The 20655-nt window shown below is 37.5% G+C and overlaps 1 protein-coding gene across 9 annotated transcripts in view; it reads left to right on the top strand.

Annotated features, from left to right (window-relative positions):
* The window catches only part of ATE1 (arginyltransferase 1), a 231414-nt gene that overhangs the window by 5275 nt on the left and 205484 nt on the right, over positions 1–20655 (top strand). For 8 of the 9 annotated variants that reach the window (XM_053583993.1, XM_053583987.1, XM_053583992.1 and 5 more), the window contains exons 3-5: positions 311–373; positions 4969–5072; positions 15333–15584. In XM_053583993.1, the coding sequence (XP_053439968.1) occupies positions 311–373; positions 4969–5072; positions 15333–15584 (419 nt within the window). The remainder of the gene's footprint in view (positions 1–310; positions 374–4968; positions 5073–15332; positions 15585–20655) is intronic. The other variant, XM_053583995.1, reaches the window with a different exon arrangement.

Genomic DNA, 20655 nt, shown 5'->3' with positions numbered 1-20655 from the left:
AGCTTCACTTGGTTGTCAACTGCTCACCTCCTGCTGTGAGGCCTGGTTCCTAACAGGCCATGGACCCGTATCTGGGTTTTGGGACTGCAGGCTTGGAGAGGATAAATAAAGCTTTAGGAAGTAAAAGGTTCTTGGTATGCCAGTTTTGAAGGTTATTTTTTTGTGAAGAATTTTTAAACCTCAGTGCATTTTTATACCATTGATTAGATTTTTACTATGAGTTAATTTAATTTCTCCTTTACTGATCTATTTTGGTACACGTGAAAAATATATAAGAACTTAACAAAGTATTTTTTTTTTATAATTTTAGAAGCGGAAAATATGTGTATAAACCTGTCATGAATCAAACGTGTTGTCCTCAGTATACAATAAGGTGAGAATTTTAATTAGTAGAAAGAAGATCAATAATAGGGAGATTGTGCATAATTTTTAGTAATCTCTTGTGCTTTTTAAAAATGTTAATTTCCACTCTAGATGGGCCTTATTAAGGAAAAGCAAATAAGTTATGTATTTCATCAATACTAGTGTTTTTTTTTTTTTTTTAGACAGTGTGTCCTTATGTTACCCTCGGTAGGGTGCCATGGCGTCACAGCTCATAGCAACCTCCAACTTTTGGGCTTAAGCGATTTTCTTGCCTCAGTCTCCCAAGTAGCTGGGACTACAGGCGCTCGCCACAATGCCCAGCTGTTTTTTTGTTGCAGTTGTCATTGTTGGTTTAGCTGGCCCAATCCGGCTTTAAACCCGCCAGGCTTGGTGCATGTGGCTGGTGCTGTAACCACTGTGCTGTAGGCGCCAAGCCAATATTAGTGATATATTTATGTGCTGATTAATACCTTTTAATGTTTAGTTGGTTGGATATAAATATAATGTGAAAATGTATTCTATTTAGCCAACTCATCAATGAACGCCATGAAATATTGGGCAAATATTCAAATTTCTTTTATATATCACATTTTAGAGGATTTAGAATTTCCTACATTCTGGTGTATTCCCTGACACTGCTTGTATTCAAGAAGCACTACAAAAGGAATTAGTTGGCAAGAGGTGGGCTTAAACTTAGTCTGCCACTTACACATTCAGAGTTCAGTTTTCTTAAATGGAAAACTTAAACCAAAAAGTCTATTTGTCCTTCAGAGTGTTTGTTGGATTTTTTTATACTCCTTTGGGTTTTCTGTGCATCCCCTTACCCCATCCAAATCTAGAAGAATTTTCTCTTCTTTTTTGGTTATAAAGATTATCATCTTTGTCGTCTTCTTTCTTTTTTTAATAGAAAATGTGAAAAGTACATTAACATTTTGAAGTATAAATTTGTGTAATCTGCACAGTCCATTAGTTGTTCTTGTTGCAGACCATTTTCAGAATGTAATGGAAGCTATAGCCTCTCTTTGCTCCTTTCTGCTCCCCTCCACCAAGGCATATAGACATAAATATGTAATATTTTGTATTTTAATTTTAGGATGATCATAGTCTCCCTGAGGTCCACTGATCACCCTAAAAGAGCCCTTTCTTACCCAACTGGGCATCAGATTGATGGATAACAAGGAGAAAAGATGGATATCTAGTTTGCTGACACCATCTCATGACATGAAGATAGAATGACAGAGTAGCTTGTACTGTCTTCTTTTAGCTTTTGTGGTTGTGAAAAGACATTTTGTAGGGCAGAAACCATTTTCCTTCAAATAGCAATTTGAATTACAGACAGGATTCTGTTCCTGAATTTTAAGTTGATTGACCTAAGTCTCATAAGAGGCTGATTTCAGTTGGTTAAGAAAGAGCTAAAGCATTTAAAATCTATTTGGTGCCAGTTATATGCAAAGCACTATTCTAGGTATGTTGCATTTGTAAAAAATGGGTTCAATTAACATTGCAAAACAAAGTAGTTATAAAATTTGATTTTTGCATTTAACATGGAATCAAACTTTCCTAAATTGTTAACCTTTATGCAATTTCATTATCTATCTTAATCTTATGGTATCATTTTTCAAGTTTACCCTTCTAGTAATTTTATCTTGTGTACTACAGTAGTTAACAGGGAGGATTTGCATACAGGAACAGAGATTCTAGCCTTCACCTTAATTTCTGTGTTAGGTGAAATTAAAGGGGATTCTAGCCTTCACCTTAACTTCTGTAGGCAAAAGTTCTGTGTGCATAAAGGAGGATGTACTTCTCTGACTGTGATTTTTTTTCTTTCTAGTTTTTTCAAACTCAGAATTATACATGTTGATAATTTACAGTGTCAGTTCCATAAAGCTTATTTTGGGAAAGAACAATCCCCCAACCCCCTTTTCCATTTCCTGTTTCCCAGTAGCAGTTGCCTTTAAATGTTTTAACTGTTTTGGTTTTTCATCTCCCTATCTTTTTTTTTGTTTTGTTTTTGAAACAGGATCTCACTTAGTCAACATTGGTAAGAGTGCCATGGCATCATAGCTCAGAGCAACCTCAAACTCCTGGGCTCAAGAGATTCTCTTGCCTCAGCCAGACGTTGTGGCGGGCATCTATCTATCTTTATCTATCTACATATATATATATATAATTTTTTTTTTTTTTTTTTTACAGATGGGATCTCGCTCTTGCTTAGGCTGGTCTTGAACTGCTGAGCTCACCTGCCTTGGCCTCCCAAAGTGCTGGGATTACAGGCGTGAGCCATTGCACCCGGCTTTTATCTCCCTGTCTTTAACTAACATTCTTATATAATTGTAATATTTGATTTTTTATTCTCTTGGTTTTCGCCTTTATTTTTGGAATTCTCTCTATGAAAGATAAAGGATTTAGTTTTCTTTCATCCTTATTTCCCTGCCATATTCTAGCTCCCTTTTGTACTCACCCCAGCTTCCCACTTAGAAGTATTATAATTTTGGATAGATGTACGCAGGTTACTGTGCAAATATGCTTCACAATTGGGCCGTGCGGTATACTATGATTACTTTTCCTTTCCTGCGCATGTTTTTTCTTTCTCTGGAGTTAACTCATTATCATAGTCTTCTCTGTAACTTTGACCACTTTATTTTGAAATGGTCTCTCATTTGCATCAACAACTTCTTAGAATGTTTAGATGCATTGAGTACTTATCATTTCTGTCTGCTTAAAAGTCTTATGTGGAACGTTCTGATCTGGATAGGTTACCCTCTGCACCTGAAGCATTGTTTGTCATTCTGGGATTTCTTTTTATTATCATCTTGGGGATTCTCTTTAGCTATTGAGTTGGATCTCCTTTCCCCCCCCTTGGGTCAGTCCCTTGTTTTAGTGAAACACATCCTCTAATAGTTTCCTGAGAAAAAGTGCATGAGAGATAAATTACTTTGAGACTTTGCATGTCTAAAAATGTTTGAATTCACTGCTCAAACTTACAGTTTGGTTGAGTACAGAAGTGTAGGATGATAAATCTCCCTTTGGAATTTTGAAGCCTTTGCTCCATTGTTGAGAAGTGCAGTGTTATACTGATTCTTGTACTTTTGTCCAAAACTTGTTGTTTATTTTTGGAAGCTTTTTTGTCCTCATTGTTCTTCCATTTCATGTTATGTTTGCCTCTGTGTCCAGTTTTATCCATTGGATGTGGACTTAAGGGACTCTTCTTATCTGAGAGCTCCTACCATCGTTTCCTTCAGTTCAGGGAGATTTTCTTGAAATTTTTTTTTTTTTAAATCTTCTCACCTCCATTTTCTTTCTTTTCTTTAATGCCTTTATTTAGATATTTGACCTTTTAGATTGGTCCTCTTAACTTTTTCTTTTCAGTTTTTCATCTCTTCTTTTGTAGAATCTTCTGAGATTATTTCCTCAACTTTGTATCTTTTTCTTTTTTTTTTTTATTAAATCATAACTGTATACATTGATATGATCATGGGGCATCATACACTCCCTTCATAGACCATTTGACATATTTTCATCACAATGGTTAACATAGCCTTCCTGGCATTATCTCAGTTACTGTGCCAAAACATTCTCATTCTACATTTACCAAGTTTCGCAAATACCCCTGTAAGATGCACCACAGGTATGATCCCACCAATCTTTTTCTTAATTTTTAAAATTTCTTCTATCATATTTGTATTTCTCAAGATCTTTTTGTTTCTAGAGTATTTCTTTCTCTTTTTGGTAACATCCTGTTTTTAACATTTTATTGCATTAATACAGTCTTGTGATTCCTGCTTTTTGACATTCCATTGGGAATTCTGTGTACCCAGTGAGTCTTGTTTACTGTGGCCTTTGGCTATGTTTTGGTCTGCTTTGTGTGGGCTGTTCTATTTGGGGAGTCCTGGAGTTTAGGTCTGATCACATTCTGGAGAGAAATTATAGGCTGCTGATGTTATGGGGCCGGTTGGGGATTTTAGCATTGCATTTGTACACTTTGATTTAAGCTTCCTGTTTTTAGCATAGTACCATTGTTTTCAACTATGTCTCTTATCCCTCATGTAACAGGCTCTTATTTTTTACATTCTACTTAAAGTTTGCAATTTTCTGCTGGGTTGAGTAGGGAATTGTGTGTGGGTCGGAGAGTGGTTCTGACTATCTTAAATGCCTTGAAAACAAATATACAAGGGATTGTCTAATTTTTAGACCCACTTTTTACTCATACTTTCATGGGTATCAGGTTTCAACAATCTCTAAGATTTTTAGAGGGTAATGTAGAGGAAATTGGATATCTTATTGGTATTTTCACTGTTAACTTAGGATTCAACTTTTTTGATCCGTTAAGTCAGTTACTACTTGTTTCATCTGCCTTCTAGCCTCCAACTCTTCTCTGTTTCTCTTTTTTTCTAGTGGTTCATGTCTTTTTCTTTTTCTTTTTTACTCTTTTAACTGTAGTTTTATTGTGATTTGGGGTGGCATTCGAAGAGACTGCATTAAACATCGTATTTAACATGAAATCTCAGGCACAAGATTTGCCTCATAGTATAGGCATAGTATATCTAGAGCTGATTTTATTTCAAATTTGAGTTTAATTTTTAAATATTTATTTTGCTTTCCTAGGTGCCGACCTTTACAGTTTCAGCCTTCGAAATCTCACAAGAAGGTTTTGAAAAAAATGTTGAAATTTCTTGCTAAAGGGGAGATTTCCAAAGGAAATTGTGAGGGTAAGATGAGATGGGGTCATAATCTTTACTTTAAGTTGACGTCTCTTTCCAGGAGTCCCCTATTCAGTCATTTTAAGTTAGGGGAGGGAGTCATTTCTATAGTTATGTGCTGTTGCTACTATGATTACGACTCTATTGGCACTGCCATTACTGTTACCTCTGGCCACCAAATTAAGGATATAGCAAATACTAATACAGGTCAGGAGAATCTTGCTTGGGAAGAAAACTGAAGATCATTTTAAAGATGTTGTGAAATGTAATTTTCAAAGTGCTTTGACAATTCATCTAAACTTGATTCTAAGAATATCCTTATGAAATAAATAGAAAGTGGCATTATTTCAGTAGAAACAGATGCATACATGCAGCTTATATGAGATTGCACAGTTACTTCTAATGCTGAGTAAAGATTAGGTTTTCTGTGTTTGAGAAAGGCTTTACTTCAGTAAAATATACTGTCTGAAATTTTCTTTCTTATTTTTCTTATTCTCATTTGTCTTTTATTCTTATTTAAATTTTGAATTTTGAGTGACTTTCCTAAAAGATAACCAGTAGCATTTAAATTAACTTTATTTATTAACTATTTATATTTATATAAATTAACTATTAACTAAAAATTAACTATAATTCTTTTTAAAAAAGGATCTTTGTTGGTCAGGGTAGAGTGCAGTGGTGAGATCATAGCTCACTGCCACTTCAAACTCCTGGGCTCAAGCCGTCTTCCCTCCTTATCCTCCTGTGTAGCTGGGACTACAGGCACATGCTATCACACTTGGCTGTTTTTTTAAATTTTTATTTATTAATTTATTTTTAAGTTAAATTAAACTTTTTTTATTTCATGTTAACATGAGGGTACAAATAACCAGGTCACAATATTTGAATTTGTTAGTAGAGTCTTCTCTTGTAGTTGTGTCCTGCATCCAAAAGGTGTGCCACACACTCCTACATTGTGCCCAGTAAGTGGGAGCACCCCAAGCCCCTTCTTCCTCCCTCCCAACTTGAATTGAAATGAGTTTTTCTCCTCTGTGGGGGTGAATTAGATCATCTACTGGCTTCATGTCAGTATGGAATACATTGGATATTTGCTTTTCCATTCTTGTGATACTTTACTAAAAAGAATGTGTTTTAATTCTGTCTAGGTTAATACAAAATATGTAAAGTCACCATCTTTTTTTATGGCTGAATAGTCTTCCATGGTGTACATATACCACAGTTTGTTAATCCATTCCTGAATTGATGGGCATTTAGGTTGTTTCCACATCTTGGCAATTGTAAATTGTAAATTGAGCTGTGATAAACAATCTAGTGCAATGTCTTTATGATAAAAAGATCTTTTTTTTTCTTCTGGGTAGATGCCTAGTAGTGGAGTTTCAGGGTCAAATGGGAGGTCTAATTTGAGTTCTTTGAGCATTCTCCATACTTTTTCCCAAAGAGGCTGTATGAGTTTGCAGTCCTGCCAACAGTGTAAAAGTGTTCCCGTCTCTCCACTTCCATGGTAGCATCTACAACTTTGGGACTTTGTGATGCGGACTAATCTCACTGGGTTTAGGTGGCATCTCAGGGTGGTTTTCATTTGCATTTCTCTGATGATTAGGGATGATAAATATTTTTGCATGTATGTTTGTTAGCCATTTGTCTGTCTTCATCAGAGAAGATTCTGTTCATGTCTCATGCCCAGTGATAGATGGAATTGTTTGCTCTTTGTTGATTAATTTCAGTTGTCTATAGATCCTAGTTATCAAACCTTTGTCAGATGTGTAACATGCTAATATCTTTTCCCAATCTGAAGGTTGTCTATTTGCTTTAATTGTTGAGTCCTTAGCTGTGCAGAAGCTTTTCAGTTTATTATTTTCTTTTTTTTTTTTTTGTAGAGACAGAGTCTCACTTTACTGCTCTCTGTAGAGTGCCATGGCGTCACATGGCTCACAGCAACCTCCAGCTCTTGGGCTTATGTGATTCTCTTGCCTTAGCCTCCCGAGCATCTTTTCTTTTTTTTTTTTTTTTTTTAATTAAATCGTAACTGTGTACATTGATGCATTTATGGCGTTCAGTGTACTTACTGATTTGATATACAATGTGAAATGCTTACATCAAACTGATAAACACATCCATCACCTCTCTTACTTGTTGTGGTAAAACAATTTTACTCTTTCCTTAATAGCTTTGAAATGTACCACTGCATTATGCACATTAGGTCCCCCGCAAATACTGTCCCTCCTTCTGGCCTTCCCCTTCCTCTCCCTTCACTCTCTTCTTCTTCCCTTCTAGTTTCTGGACTATAGTTATTTTTTACCATATGTATGAATGTGTAGTTGATTATATATCGATTTCATAGTAGTATTGAGTACTGTGTCATCCTGGGTAGAGTGTCATGGCGTTACAGCTCTCAGCAACCTCCAACTCTTGGGCTTAAGTGATTCTCTTGCCTCAGCCTCCCAAGTAGCTGAGATTACAGGTGCCCACCGCAATGCTTAGTTATTTTTTGGTTGTAGTTGTCATTGTTGTTTGGCAGTCCCAGGCTGGGTTCGAACCCGCCAGCTCCGGTGTATGTGGCCGGCGCCCTAGCCACTGAGCTGTAGGCGCCAAGCCTTTTTTTCACTCTTGAGATACTTTCCAGTTTAAGTCCCATTTGTTTATTTTTGTTATTAATGAATTATTACTGAAGTCTCCTTCATAAAATCTTTCCCCAGGCTGATATTCTTAAGAGTTTTTTCTGTAGCAGCGCCTGTGGCTCCAGGAGTAGAGCACCGGCCCCATATAGCGGAGGTGATGGGTTCAAACCTGACCATGGCCAAAAACTGCAAAAAAAAAAAAAAAAAAGAGTTTTTTCTGCACTTTGTTCTAGGATTTTTATTGTTTCATGCCTTAGATTTTATACACTTCAAATCAATTTTTATAAGTGGTGAAAGATGTGGATCCAGTTTCAGTCTTTTACATATGATTGTTTAGTTCTCCCAGCACCATTTATTGAATAGGGATTCTTTTCCCCAGTGTACGTTCCACCCTCCCACCCTACCCACCCCCAGTTTTGGCCGGGGCTGGGCTTGAACCTGCCACCCCTGGTATATGGGGTCGGTGCCCTACTCCTTTAGCCACAGATGCAGTCCCCTCCACCTCAGTGTATGTTTTTGTTTGGTTTATCAAAGATCAGATGGCTATAAGAGACTAGTTTCAAATCTTGGTTTTCTTTTCAGTTCCAAATGTCTGTGTCTCTATTTTTGTGCCAATACGATGCTGTTTTGATCACTGTGGACTTGTAATATAGCCTAAAGTCTGGTAGAGGGATGCCTCTGGCTTAGTTTTTATAACTAAGAATTGCCTTTGCTATACATTTTTTTTTTTCTGGTTCCATACGAAATCAAGAACTATTTTTCCAGTTCTTCAAAGTATGATGTTGGTATTTTATTGGGGATTGCATTGAATCTGTGGATTGCTTTGGGAAGTATAGACATTTTAACAATGTTGATTCTTGTCAGCCAGGAGCATGGTATGCTCTTCCATTTGTTAATGTCTTCTGTTACTTCTTTTCCTAAAGTTTCTTAATTCTCTTTGTAGAGGTCCTGCACCTCTTTTGTTAGTTTTAGTTATGTTCTTAGGTAATTCATTTTCTTTGAAGATACTATGAGAATTGTATCTTTTTTTTTTTTTTTTTTTTTTGAGACAGTTTCACTTTATCGCCTTCAGTAGAGCACAGTGGTATCACAGCTCACAGCAACCTCCAGCTCTTGGGTTTAGGCAATTCTCTTGCCTCAGCCTCCCAAGTAGCTGGGACTACAGGCACCTGCCACAGGCCTGGCTATTTTTTGTTACAGTTTGGCTGGGGCTAGATTTGAACCCACCACCCTCGGTATATGGGGCCTGTGCCCTACTCACTGAGCCACAGGCGCCGCCCTGGAATTGTATCTTTGATTAGCTTTTCAACTTGGCTATTGTTGGCATATACAAAGGCTATTGATTTGTGGATATTGATTTTATACTCTGAGATGTTACTGTATTTCTTGATCACTTCTAGGAGTCTTGTGGTTGAATCTCTGGGGTTCTCTAAGTATAAGATCATATCATGTGCAAAGAGTGAGAATTTCAGCTCCTCTGTGCCCATTTGGATGCCTTTTATTTCCTTATCTTGCCTGATTGCATTGAGTACAACTCTCAGCACTATGTTGAATAGTAGTGGCAATAGAGGACATCCTTGTCTGGTTCCAGTTCTAAGTGGAAAAGCTTTCAGTTTTACTCCATTCAGTATGATGTTAGCTGTGGGTTTGTAGAACATGGCTTCCATCAGTTTAAGAAATGTGCCACCCATGCCTATATTCTGAAGTGTTCTTGTTAGAAAAGGATGCTGAATTTTATTAAATGCTTTAACCGCATGTATTGAGAGGATCAAATGGTCTTTGTTTTTGCTTCTATTGATATGGTGAATTACATTTATAGATTTGTATATGTTAAACCAGCCTTGCATCCCTGGGATGAAGCCTACTTGATCAGGATGTATAATTTTTTTAATGTGTAACTATAATCTATTGGCTAAAATTTTATTGAATATTTTTCCGTCCATATTCATTAGTGAAATTAGCCTATAGTGCTCTCTCTTTTTTTTTTTGGCTGGAGCTGGGTTTGAACCTGCCACCTCTGGCATATGGGGCTGGCACCCTACTCCGTTGAGCCACAGGCACCACCCTAGTTCTCCTTCTTAGTTGGGTGTCTTCCTGGTTTTGGTATCAGGATATGTTTGCTTCATAGAATGTGTTGGGGAAGATTCCTTCCTTCTCAATGTTTTTGAATAGTTTCTGCCTTGTAGGTATAAGCTCTTCTTTGAAGGTTTGATAGAATTTTGGTGTGAAGGCATCTGGTTTTGGGCTTTTTTGGTTGGAAGATTTTTATGGTTTTTTATTGTTTCTCAGGGCTTGATATTGGTCTGTTCAAAAGATCTATTTCTTCTTGGTTAAATCTAGGGAGATGGTATGATTCCAGGTATTGGTCCATTTCCTTCACATTGTCAAATTTCTGGGCATAGAGTTTCTTGTAGAAATCAGAGATAATGTATTGAATCCTTGTGATATCTGTTATTTCCCCCTTTTTGTTTCTTATGAAGGTTATTAGAGATTTTACTTTTCTGTTTCTAGTTAATTTGGTCAAAGGTTTATTGATTTTTATTTATTTTTTTCAAAGAACTATTTGTTTCATTAATTTTCTGAATCTTTTTTCAATTTCATTTATTTCTGATTTAATTTTGGTTATTTCTTTTCTTGTGCTAGGTTTAGGATTGGATGTTTTTCTTTTTCTTTTTCCATTTCCTTGAGATGATTTGTTAGGTTGTTGGTGTGCTTACTCTGTTTATGTTTTTCGGATGAAGGCATTTAATGTGACAGATTTCCCTCTTAAGACTGCATTTGCAGTATCCCACTGGTTTTGGTAACTTGTAGCTTCATTGTTGTTATGTTTGAGGAATTTAACAGTTTCCTCTTGTATTGCTTCCTTGACCCAACTGCCATTCAGCATAAGGTTATTTAATTTCCATGCCTTTCTCTGGGGATGAAAATTTTTGTTGGAGTTGAGTTCCACCTTTATTGCCTTGTGGTGTAAGAAGATACAAGATATAATATCAGTAGTTTTGGGCGGCACCTGTGGCTCAGTGAGTAGGGTGCCGGCCCCATATATCAAGGGTGGTGAGTTCAAACCCGACCTTTGCAATAACAACAAAAAAATAGCCAGGCATTGTGGCAGGCGCCGTAGTCCCACAGCTACTCCCCAGCTACTTGGGAGGCTGAGGCAAGAGTATTGCCTAAGCCAAGGAGTTGGAGGTTGCTGTGAGCTGTGTGACAACATGGAACTCTACAAAGGGTGATAAAGTGAGACTCTATCTCTACCAAAAAAAATAAAAAATCAATTCTTTTAATTTTGTTGAAGTCGGATTTGTATCCTAGGATATGATTTATTTATGTTCCATGACAAGAACATATATTCCTTAGCTTTGGGATGGTGTGTTCTATATATGTCTATTAAGCCCATTTGTTCTAGGGTCATGTTTAAGTTCCTTGTATCATTGTTTAGTTTCTGTTTAGAAGATCTGTCCAGTTTTGCCAGAAGGGTGTTAAGATCCCTAGCTATTTTGGTGTTATGGAATATCATATTGCTCGTACTAATCAAGATCTATTTCATAAATCTGGGAGCATTTAAGTTGGGTACATAAATATTTAGAATTGAAATGTCCTCTTGTGCTGTTCCCTTGACCAGAATGAAGTGACCTTCTTTGTCTTTCTTTAGTTGCTTTAACTCCACTTGTATCTGATAATAGGTTTGCAACCCCTTCTTTCTTCTGATTGCCATTTGCCTGAAATGTTTTTCATCCCTTTACCTTGCGTCTAGATTTGTCCTTTCAGGTTAGGTGAGTTTCCTGGAGTGGGGAATTCAAGCCATTAACGTTTATTGAGGGAATTATTAAGTATGATTGGGTTCTATGCATCTTATTTAGTGAAAGTCCATTGCCTAGTTTTATCCTTTGCGCCATTGTGGAAGCTAGGTTTTGTCTTTTTTTTTTTTTTTTTTTTTAATTTGGCCGGGGCTGGGTTTGAACCCACCACCTCCGGCATATGGGACCGGCGCCCTACCCGCTGAGCCACAGGCGCCGCCCGGTTTTGTCTTTTAATTCCTGGGTGTTTACTTTGCTGTTGGGCCATCATTGTGATGGTTAGTGTGGAGAATAGGTCTAAGTATTTCCTGTAGAGCTGCTCTTGTGGTGAATATCCTCAATGTTTGTATATCAGTAAACGATTTGATTTCTCCATCGATTTTGAAGCTTAGTTTAGCAGGATACTGAATTTTGGGCTGAACATTGTTTTGTTTAAGAAGGTTAAATAAAGGTAGATGGCTGGCTTGGGAAGTTTCAGCTGAAAAGTCTGCTGTCATCCTGATGGATCTTTCCCTGTAGGTCAGTTGGCTCTTAACTCCTGTCTGCTAATAGAAGTTTCTCTTTTGTTTTGACTTTAGACAGGTTAATTACAGTGTGTCTTGGAGATCTCCATTTGTGTTGAGATGACCCAGGGTTCAATATTTCTCTAAAAGGAGTATTTAAGAATCTTTATCTTTAGTGAAACTTTTCATTTATGTTATCCTCCAGTAGAACTTCCATTCCTTTGGAATGTTCTTCTTCCCTTTCTGGGAAACCTACAATTCATATGTTTGAATGCTTCATGAAGTCCCATAAATCTCTTAAGTGAATGTTCTGCTTTCTCTCTCTTTTTGTGTGCCTCTTTAACTGCCTGTGTTAGCTCAAGAGCTTTCTCCTCTAGCTCTGAGATTCTTTTGCATTGTCTAATCTGTTTTTGATACTTCCTACTGTGACTTGAAGTAGATGAATGCTTCAATTCCTTAAACTCCACCATATCCTTTCTATATTCTTAATATCTTTTATCCATTTTTCTACTTTTTGTCAATTCTCTGTTGTTTTTTCCATCATTTGCATTAATTCTTTAAAAGTGGAGTCCTCTGTGGTAGTTCCTTCATGGCTCCTTGAGGCGGTGACCTGTTGTGTTTTTTCATGTTGCCAGAATTTTCCTGTTGGTTCCTTCTCATGTTTGTTTTTTTCTTGTTCACTTCTTTCCCCTACTTTTTCATTCTCACTATCTCCTCTTCAAATTACCTTGTCTCAGAGCTTAGGTATTGAAGTGGCCTTTTGGTGTAAGACCAAAAGAAAAAGAAGGGTGAAGAGCAAGAAGGGAGAAAGAAGAGAATAAGAAAAAAAGAGAGAGAGAATGGAGATAAAAGAGAAAGAATGGAGGTGAAGGAAAAGAAATAGAGTGACAGGAGAAATGGCATTGTTCAGCAGGGTGCTGTGGCCACACCTGCAACTCTAGGACTTTGTGGGGCTGGGTTGGGTGGTCCCTCGAAGTCAGCAGCTCTTTACCAGTCTGGGCAAAGGCAAGACCCCATCTGCATCAAATATGGAAAAGAATAAAAAACAAATAAAAAAATTAAAAGCTCAGCAGTATGTCACAGTGGGGACCTGCCAACACTGCCTTTCCCAAGAAGGACACCTTAGATTGTTAGCTTGTGACTTCCTTTGGCCAGACCAATGCTACAATCCCCCAGCACTCAGAGAAAAATAAAAACAATGAAAATAGACAAAGAAAATTAAAAATACAATTATATAAGATAAAGTAAAAAAAGGGAGATGTTATTGTGTGAGAAATTTAGGTGGGAAAGATGAGGAAAGTAGAAACATTTGTACCAAAAGAGAAAAAAGGAGAGAAATAAAAAAGAAAGAGAATAAAAAGAGCCAAAAAGCGATAACAGAAATGATGAAGCCCTTGCTATTAACAAAAGTAAAAATGAATAAATAAAAATACAACCAAAAAAACCCAAAGAAACACACAAAGAATGGCCATAGAGTTTGTATGCAAATTAAATATGCAAACGAAATATATGGCCACCCTGTATATACGTGTGTATGTGTATAAATATATACTATATTCCAATATATTGCCTGGACACCAGATGGCTCTGCAGTGTTAGGAGATGTAGAACATACACTGTTTTGTTGTGAAAAATTAGGGCTGGAAACCACTGTGTAGTTGCAGAGGAGATTGGATCCTGTTTTTCTGCCTTAGTTGCCGTCAATCAGGGCCTGGTTGCTTCATTAGCATTCAGTTTCTGTGGGATTGGAGTCCTAAAGCTCTCACCAGATTCTTTAAGAGACACATCACACAGTGCCCCCTGGCAGCAATTCCTGGGGCCACTCAGTTCACCCCAAGGGTGGATGCCCGAGCTCCATAGATATGCCATATCTGGTCGTGTACTAGGACCCTGCGGACTGTTTCTTCCACACGGTCTTCAAACAATTGCAGCGCTCAGCTAGTAGCCAAGCCAGTGGGAGGTCCACCCCACCTGATGTTTGTTCCTGGCCACTGGACACTGTTTGAGTCCATCATTCATTTGTACAATTTAGGTCCCAATGAAAAAACTGTTTTTTCATGTTTTAGCACCTTCCTGTCTCCAGTCCTCCACAGGTGAGCTGGGTGGCTGGGGTCCACCTCTTCCTGAGCACTTGCCTTCTGTGTTTGTTTTCTTCAGCTCCAGAGCTCTCCTTGCTGGGTCCTGTAGTCTACTACTACTTCACTGTGCCCCCAGGGTGGTGTCTCTGGGATGGTTCCCTTAGCTGGAGGTGGTTGGAGTTTTCTTTCCCCTGCCTTGCTATGAGTGGCTAATAAGGAGATGTTTCTCATTTGCCATCTATTTAAAACTAATATTTAATATTTATTAATTAAATTATTTAAATTTATTAAATTTAATTTATTAATTTATTTTTAATTAATATACTATTAATTAAATTAATTATATTAATCAATAATATATTAATTTATATTTATAATTTATGAAATTGATTAATTAAATTAATTAAATATTAATGCCTAATGTTTAAAACTTTTTGTAGAGATGAGGTCTTGCTTTGTTGCACAGGCTGGTCTTGAACTCTTGGCTTCAAGTGATCTTCCCACCTCGTCCTCCCAAAGTGCTGAGATTATAGATGTGAACCCCTGTGCTGACCAGCATTTAACCAACTTTAGTTGAAGAAACTTTGCTTTTTCTGTTTTTTGGGTGTTTTATTTTTTTTTGTGCCTTTTTTTTTTTTTTTACATTTTCCTATAAGCAGTGACTAACTGCTTGTAACTGAGCATAAGAATTAGGAATGCCACTCATTCTTAGCGCCCTCTTTGATTACTGCCATAGGAAATGCCTAATCCTGGGACTTTCCCTGCCCATTCTTTCCTCATTAATTCATTCCTTTTGAAAGAACTAAACAGATGTGACAAAGAGACACCAAAATGCAATGACTAAATGATAGAAATCTGCTTATTTCCTCATGTAATTGTCCAGTGTGAGCATTTCAGGTCAGCCTGCTGCTGTGCTCCCCAAAGGCATTCTGGTACTTCTTCAACATGTGATTTCTAAGGTTGTTGCAACCATTGGGGAGGAGAAAGGGTGGTTCACAAATGTCCTGTAAAACAAGGCAAAATTGGTCATATTCGTTGTGTTATAATTCAGTGGTGGGAGCTTGGTTACCAGTTGGCAAGAGACTAGTAGGGCATTCCCCTGCTAGAGTGCCAGAGACTTAAGTTTTACTCTCTGAAGATAGGAAGATGAATTTGTTGGACATACATGAGTCCCTGCCACCATGCATACTAGGGGCATTGTATTCCCATGTTTATTATAATTGTGTCAAATGACCCGACTGATGATGGACTTTTAATTTCTTCTGATTTGTAGATGAGCCCATGGATTCCACAATGGATGATGCTGTTGCTGGTGACTTTGCATTAATAAATAAATTGGACATACAGTGTGATCTCACAACGCTCAGTGATGACCTCAAAGAGAGCTTTGAGAGTGAAGAGAAGAAAGGAAGAAACTTAAAGAAAGAGGGATCTAATGAATTAATTCAGTCACAAAATGTAGAAGAGAAGTTGGGCTCTGGTGAACCATCACATTCAGTTAAAGTTCATACAGTTCCTAAGCCAGGTAGTGAATGTTTGATGTCAAGTCATATGAACTGCTTTTCTTACTGCTTGAGTCATTATAAACTCTGGGCCCTGCCATCACCCAAAAAGATTTAGACCAATTGCTTTTAACTCTTACTCTTGTGTGACTGGGTCACTTCTATTGTTTTTCTTTTTTTTTTTTTTTATTGTTGGGGATTCATTGAGGGTACAATAAGCCAGTTACACTGATTGCAATTGTTAGGTAAAGTCCCTCTTGCAATCATGTCTTGCCCCCATAAAGTGTGACACACACCAAGGCCCCACCCTCCTCCCTCCATCCCTCTTTCTGCTTCCCCCCCCATAAACTTAATTGTCATTCATTGTCCTCATATCAAGATTGAGTACATAGGATTCATGCTTCTCCATTTTTGTGATGCTTTACTAAGAATAATGTCTTCCACTTCCATCCAGGTTAATACGAAGGATGTAAAGTCTCCATTTTTTTTAATAGCTGAATAGTATTCCATGGTATACATATACCACAGCTTGTTAATCCATTCCTGGGTTGGTGGGCATTTAGGCTGTTTCCACATTTTGGCAATGGTAAATTGAGCTGCCATAAACAGTCTAGTACAAGTGTCCTTATGATAAAAGGATTTTTTTCCTTCTGGGTAGATGCCCAGTAATGGGATTGCAGGATCGAATGGGAGGTCTAGGTTGAGTGCTTTGAGGTTTCTCCATACTTCCTTCCAGAAAGGTTGTACTAGTTTGCAGTCCCACCAGCAGTGTAAAAGTGTTCCCTTCTCTCCACATCCACGCCAGCATCTGCAGTTTTGAGATTTTGTGATGTGGGCCATTCTCACTGGGGTTAGATGATATCTCAGGGTTGTTTTGATTTGCATTTCTCTAATATATAGAGATGATGAACATTTTTTCATATCTTTGTTAGCCATTCGTCTGTCATCTTTAGAGAAAGTTCTATTCATGTCTCTTGCCCATTGATATAAGGGATTGTTGGCTTTTTTCATGTGGATTAATTTGAGTTCTCTATAGATCCTGGTTATCAAGCTTTTGTCTGATTGAAAATATGCAAATATCCTTTCCCATTGTGTAGGTTGTCTCTTTGCTTTGGTTATTGTGTCCTTAGCTGTACAGAAGCTTTTCAGTTTAATGAAGTCCCATTTGTTTATTTTTGTTGTTGTTGCAATTGCCATGGCAGTCTTCTTCATGAAGTCTTTCCCCAGGCCAATATCTTCCAGTGTTTTTCCTATGCTTTCTTGGAGGATTTTTATTGTTTCATGCCTTAAATTTAAGTCCTTTATCCATCTTGAATCAATTTTTGTGAGTGGGGAAAGGTGTGGGTCCAGTTTCAGTCTTTTACATGTAGACATCCAGTTCTCCCAACACCATTTATTGAATAGGGAGTCTTTCCCCCAAGGTAAGTTCTTGTTTGGTTTATCAAAGATTAGGTGGTTGTAAGATGTTAGTTTCATTTCTTGGTGTTCAATTCGATTCCAAGTGTCTATGTCTCTGTTTTTGTGCCAGTACCATGCTGTCTTGACCACTATGGCTTTGTAGTACAGACTAAAATCTGGTATGCTGATGCCCCCAGCTTTATTTTTGTTACTAAGAACTGCCTTAGCTATACGGGGTTTTTTCCGGTTCCATTCAAAACGCAGAATCATTTTTTCCAAATCTTGAAAGTACGATGTAGGTACTTTGATAGGAATGGCATTGAATAGGTAGATAGCCTTGGGAAGTATAGACATTTTAACAATGTTGATTCTTCCCATCCATGAGCATGGTATGTTCTTCCATTTGTTAATATCCTCTGCTATTTCCTTTCTGAGGATTTCATAGTTTTCTTTATAGAGGTCCTTCACCTCCTTCGTTAGGTATATTCCTAGGTATTTCATTTTCTTTGAAACTATGGTGAAGGGAGTTGTGTCCTTAATTAGCTTCTCATCTTGACTGTTATTGGTGTATACAAAGGCTACTGACTTGTGGACATTGATTTTATATCGTGAAACATTACTGTATTTTTTGATGACTTCTAGGAGTCTTGTGGTTGAGTCTTTGGGGTTCTCTAAGTATAAGATCATGTCGTCAGCAAAGAGGGAGAGTTTGACCTCCTCTGCTCCCATTTGGATTCCCTTTATTTCCTTGTCTTGCCTAATTGTATTGGCTAGAACTTCCAGCACTACGTTGAATAGTAAAGGTGACAGAGGACAACCTTGTCTGGTTCCAGTTCTAAGAGGAAAAGCTTTCAGTTTTACTCCATTCAGTAAAATATTGGCTGTGGGTTTGTCATAGATAGCTTCAATCAGTTTTAGAAATGTGCCACCTATGCCTATACTCTTCAGAGTTCTAATTAGAAAAGGATGCTGGATTTTATCAAATGCTTTTTCTGCATCTATTGAGAGGATCATGTGATCTTTATTTTTGCCTCTGTTAATATGGTGGATAACGTTTATAGACTTGCGTATGTTAAACCAGCCTTGCATCCCTGGGATGAAGCCTACTTGATCATGATGAATGACTTTTTTGATGATAAGCTGTAATCTATTGGCTAGGATTTTGTTGAGAATTTTTGCGTCTATGTTCATGAGTGAGATTGGTCTGAAATTCTCCTTTTTGTTTGGGTCTTTTCCTGGTTTTGGTATCAGGGTGATGTTTGCTTCATAGAATGTGTTGGGGAAGATTCCTTCTTCCTCAGTTTTTTGGAATAATTTCTGTAGTACAGGAATAGGCTCTTCCTTGAGGGTTTGATAGAATTCTGGAGTGAAGCCATCTGGACCAGGGCATTTTTTAGTTGGAAGCTTTTTTATTGTTTCTTTGATCTCAGTGCTTGAAATTGGTCTGTTCAGGAGGTCTATTTCATCCTGGCTAAGTCTAGGGAGAGGGTGTGATTCCAAATATTGATCCATTTCCTTCACATTGTCAAATTTCTGGGCATAGAGTTTCTGGTAGTATTCAGAGATGATCTCTTGTATCTCTGTGGGATCAGTTGTTATTTCCCCTTTATCGTTTCTGATTGAGGTTATTAGAGATTTTACTTTTCTATTTCTAGTTAGTCTGGCTAATGGTTTATCTATTTTATTTATTTTTTCAAAAAACCAACTCCTTGTTTCATTAATTTTCTGAATGATTCTTTTGTTTTCAATTTCATTGATCTCTGATTTGATTTTGGATATTTCTTTTCTTCTACTGAGTTTAGGCTTAGATTGTTCTTCTTTTTCCAAGTCCATAAGATCTTTTGTGAGATTGTTGATGTGCTCTCTTTCTGTTTTTCGAATGTAGGCATCTAAAGCGATGAATTTTCCTCTCAAAACTGCTTTTGCAGTATCCCACAGGTTTTGGTAGCTTGTGTCTTCATTGTTGTTATGCTCAAGGAAGTTAATGATTTCCTGTTTTATTTCTTCCTTCACCCATCTGTTATTCAACAGAAGATTGTTTAATTTCCATGCCTTTGGGTGGGCTTGAGCATTTTTGTTAGAGTTGAGTTCCACCTTTAGTGCCTTATGGTCTGAGAAGATACAAGGTAAAATTTCAATTCTTTTGATTCTGTTGATATTTGTTTTGTGTCCCAGGATATGATCAATTTTGGAGAATGTTCCATGGGGTGATGAGAAGAATGTATATTCTTTATCTTTGGGGTGGAGTGTTCTATATGCATCTATCAAGCATAGTTGTTCTAGGGTCTCATTTAAATCTCTTACATCTTTGTTTAATTTCTGTTTAGAGGATCTGTCCAGCTCTGTAAGAGGTGTGTTAAAGTCTCCTGTTATGATGGTATTATCAGATATCATATTGCTCAGACTGAGTAAGGTGTGCTTCAGGAATCTGGGAGCATTTAAATTGGGTGCATAAATATTTAGAATTGAAATGTCTTCTTGTTGTAGTTTTCCCTTGACCAATATAAAGTGACCATCTTTGTCTTTTTTGACTTTAGTTGCTTTAAATCCACATGTATCTGAAAATAAGATTGCAACTCCTCTTTTCTTCTGAATTCCGTTTGCCTGAAAAATTGTCTTCCAACCCTTGACTCGGAGCTTTAATTTGTCTTTTGAGGCCAGGTGTGTTTCTTGCAGACAGCAAATGGATGGCTTGTGTTTTTTAATCCAGTCAGCCAATCTATGTCTCTTCAGTGGGGAATTCAAGCCATTAACATTTATGGAGATAATTGATAAGTGTGGTAGTATTCTATTCGTCTTATTTGGTGAGAGTCCATTGCTTAGTTTTATCTTTTGCATCAGTGTGGAGGTTAGGTTTTGTCCTTTGATTTCTGAATTCTTACTTTGCTGCTGATCCATTGTGGTGTTCAGTGTGCAGAACAGGTTGAAGTATTTCCTGTAGAGCTGGTCTTGTTGTGGCGAATTTCCTCAATGTTTGTATATCCGTAAATGATTTGATTTCTCCGTCAATTTTGAAGCTTAGCTTAGCAGGGTACAGAATTCTGGGCTGAAAATTGTTCTGTTTAAGTAGATTAAAGGTAGATGACCATTGTCTTCTTGCTTGGAAAGTTTCATTAGAGAAGTCTGCGGTCACTCTGATGGATTTGCCCCTGTAGGTCAACTGGCGCTTACTCCTGGCAGCTTGCAGAATCTTTTCTTTTGTCTTGACTTTGGACAGGTTCATCACAATGTGTCTTGGAGAAGCTCGGTTAGAGTTGAGGCGACCTGGGGTCCGATATCCCTCTGAAAGCAGTGTGTCAGACTCTTTGGTGATGTTTGGGAAATTTTCTTTTATAATATTCTCTAGTATGGCTTCCATTCCTCTGGGGCATTCTTCTTCCCCTTCTGGAATTCCTATAACTCGTATGTTGGAACGCTTCATAAAGTCCCATAATTCTGACAGTGAACGTTCTGCTTTCTCTCTCTTCTTTTCTGCCTCTTTTACTGTCTGAGTTATCTCAAGAACTTTGTCTTCTACCTCTGAAATTCTTTCTTCTGCATGGTCTAACCTGTTGCTGATACTTTCCATTGTGTCTTTAAGTTCTCTAATTGACTGTTTCAGTTCCTTCAGGTCTGCTATATCCTTTTTATATTCTTCATATCGTTCATCTCTTACTTGATTCTGTTTTTGGATTTCCTTTTGGTTATTTTCCACTT

This window comes from Nycticebus coucang, chromosome 3, assembly GCF_027406575.1.
Source record: "Nycticebus coucang isolate mNycCou1 chromosome 3, mNycCou1.pri, whole genome shotgun sequence".
NCBI lineage: Eukaryota > Metazoa > Chordata > Mammalia > Primates > Lorisidae > Nycticebus > Nycticebus coucang.
This window is presented reverse-complemented; position numbering and strand designations above follow the sequence as displayed.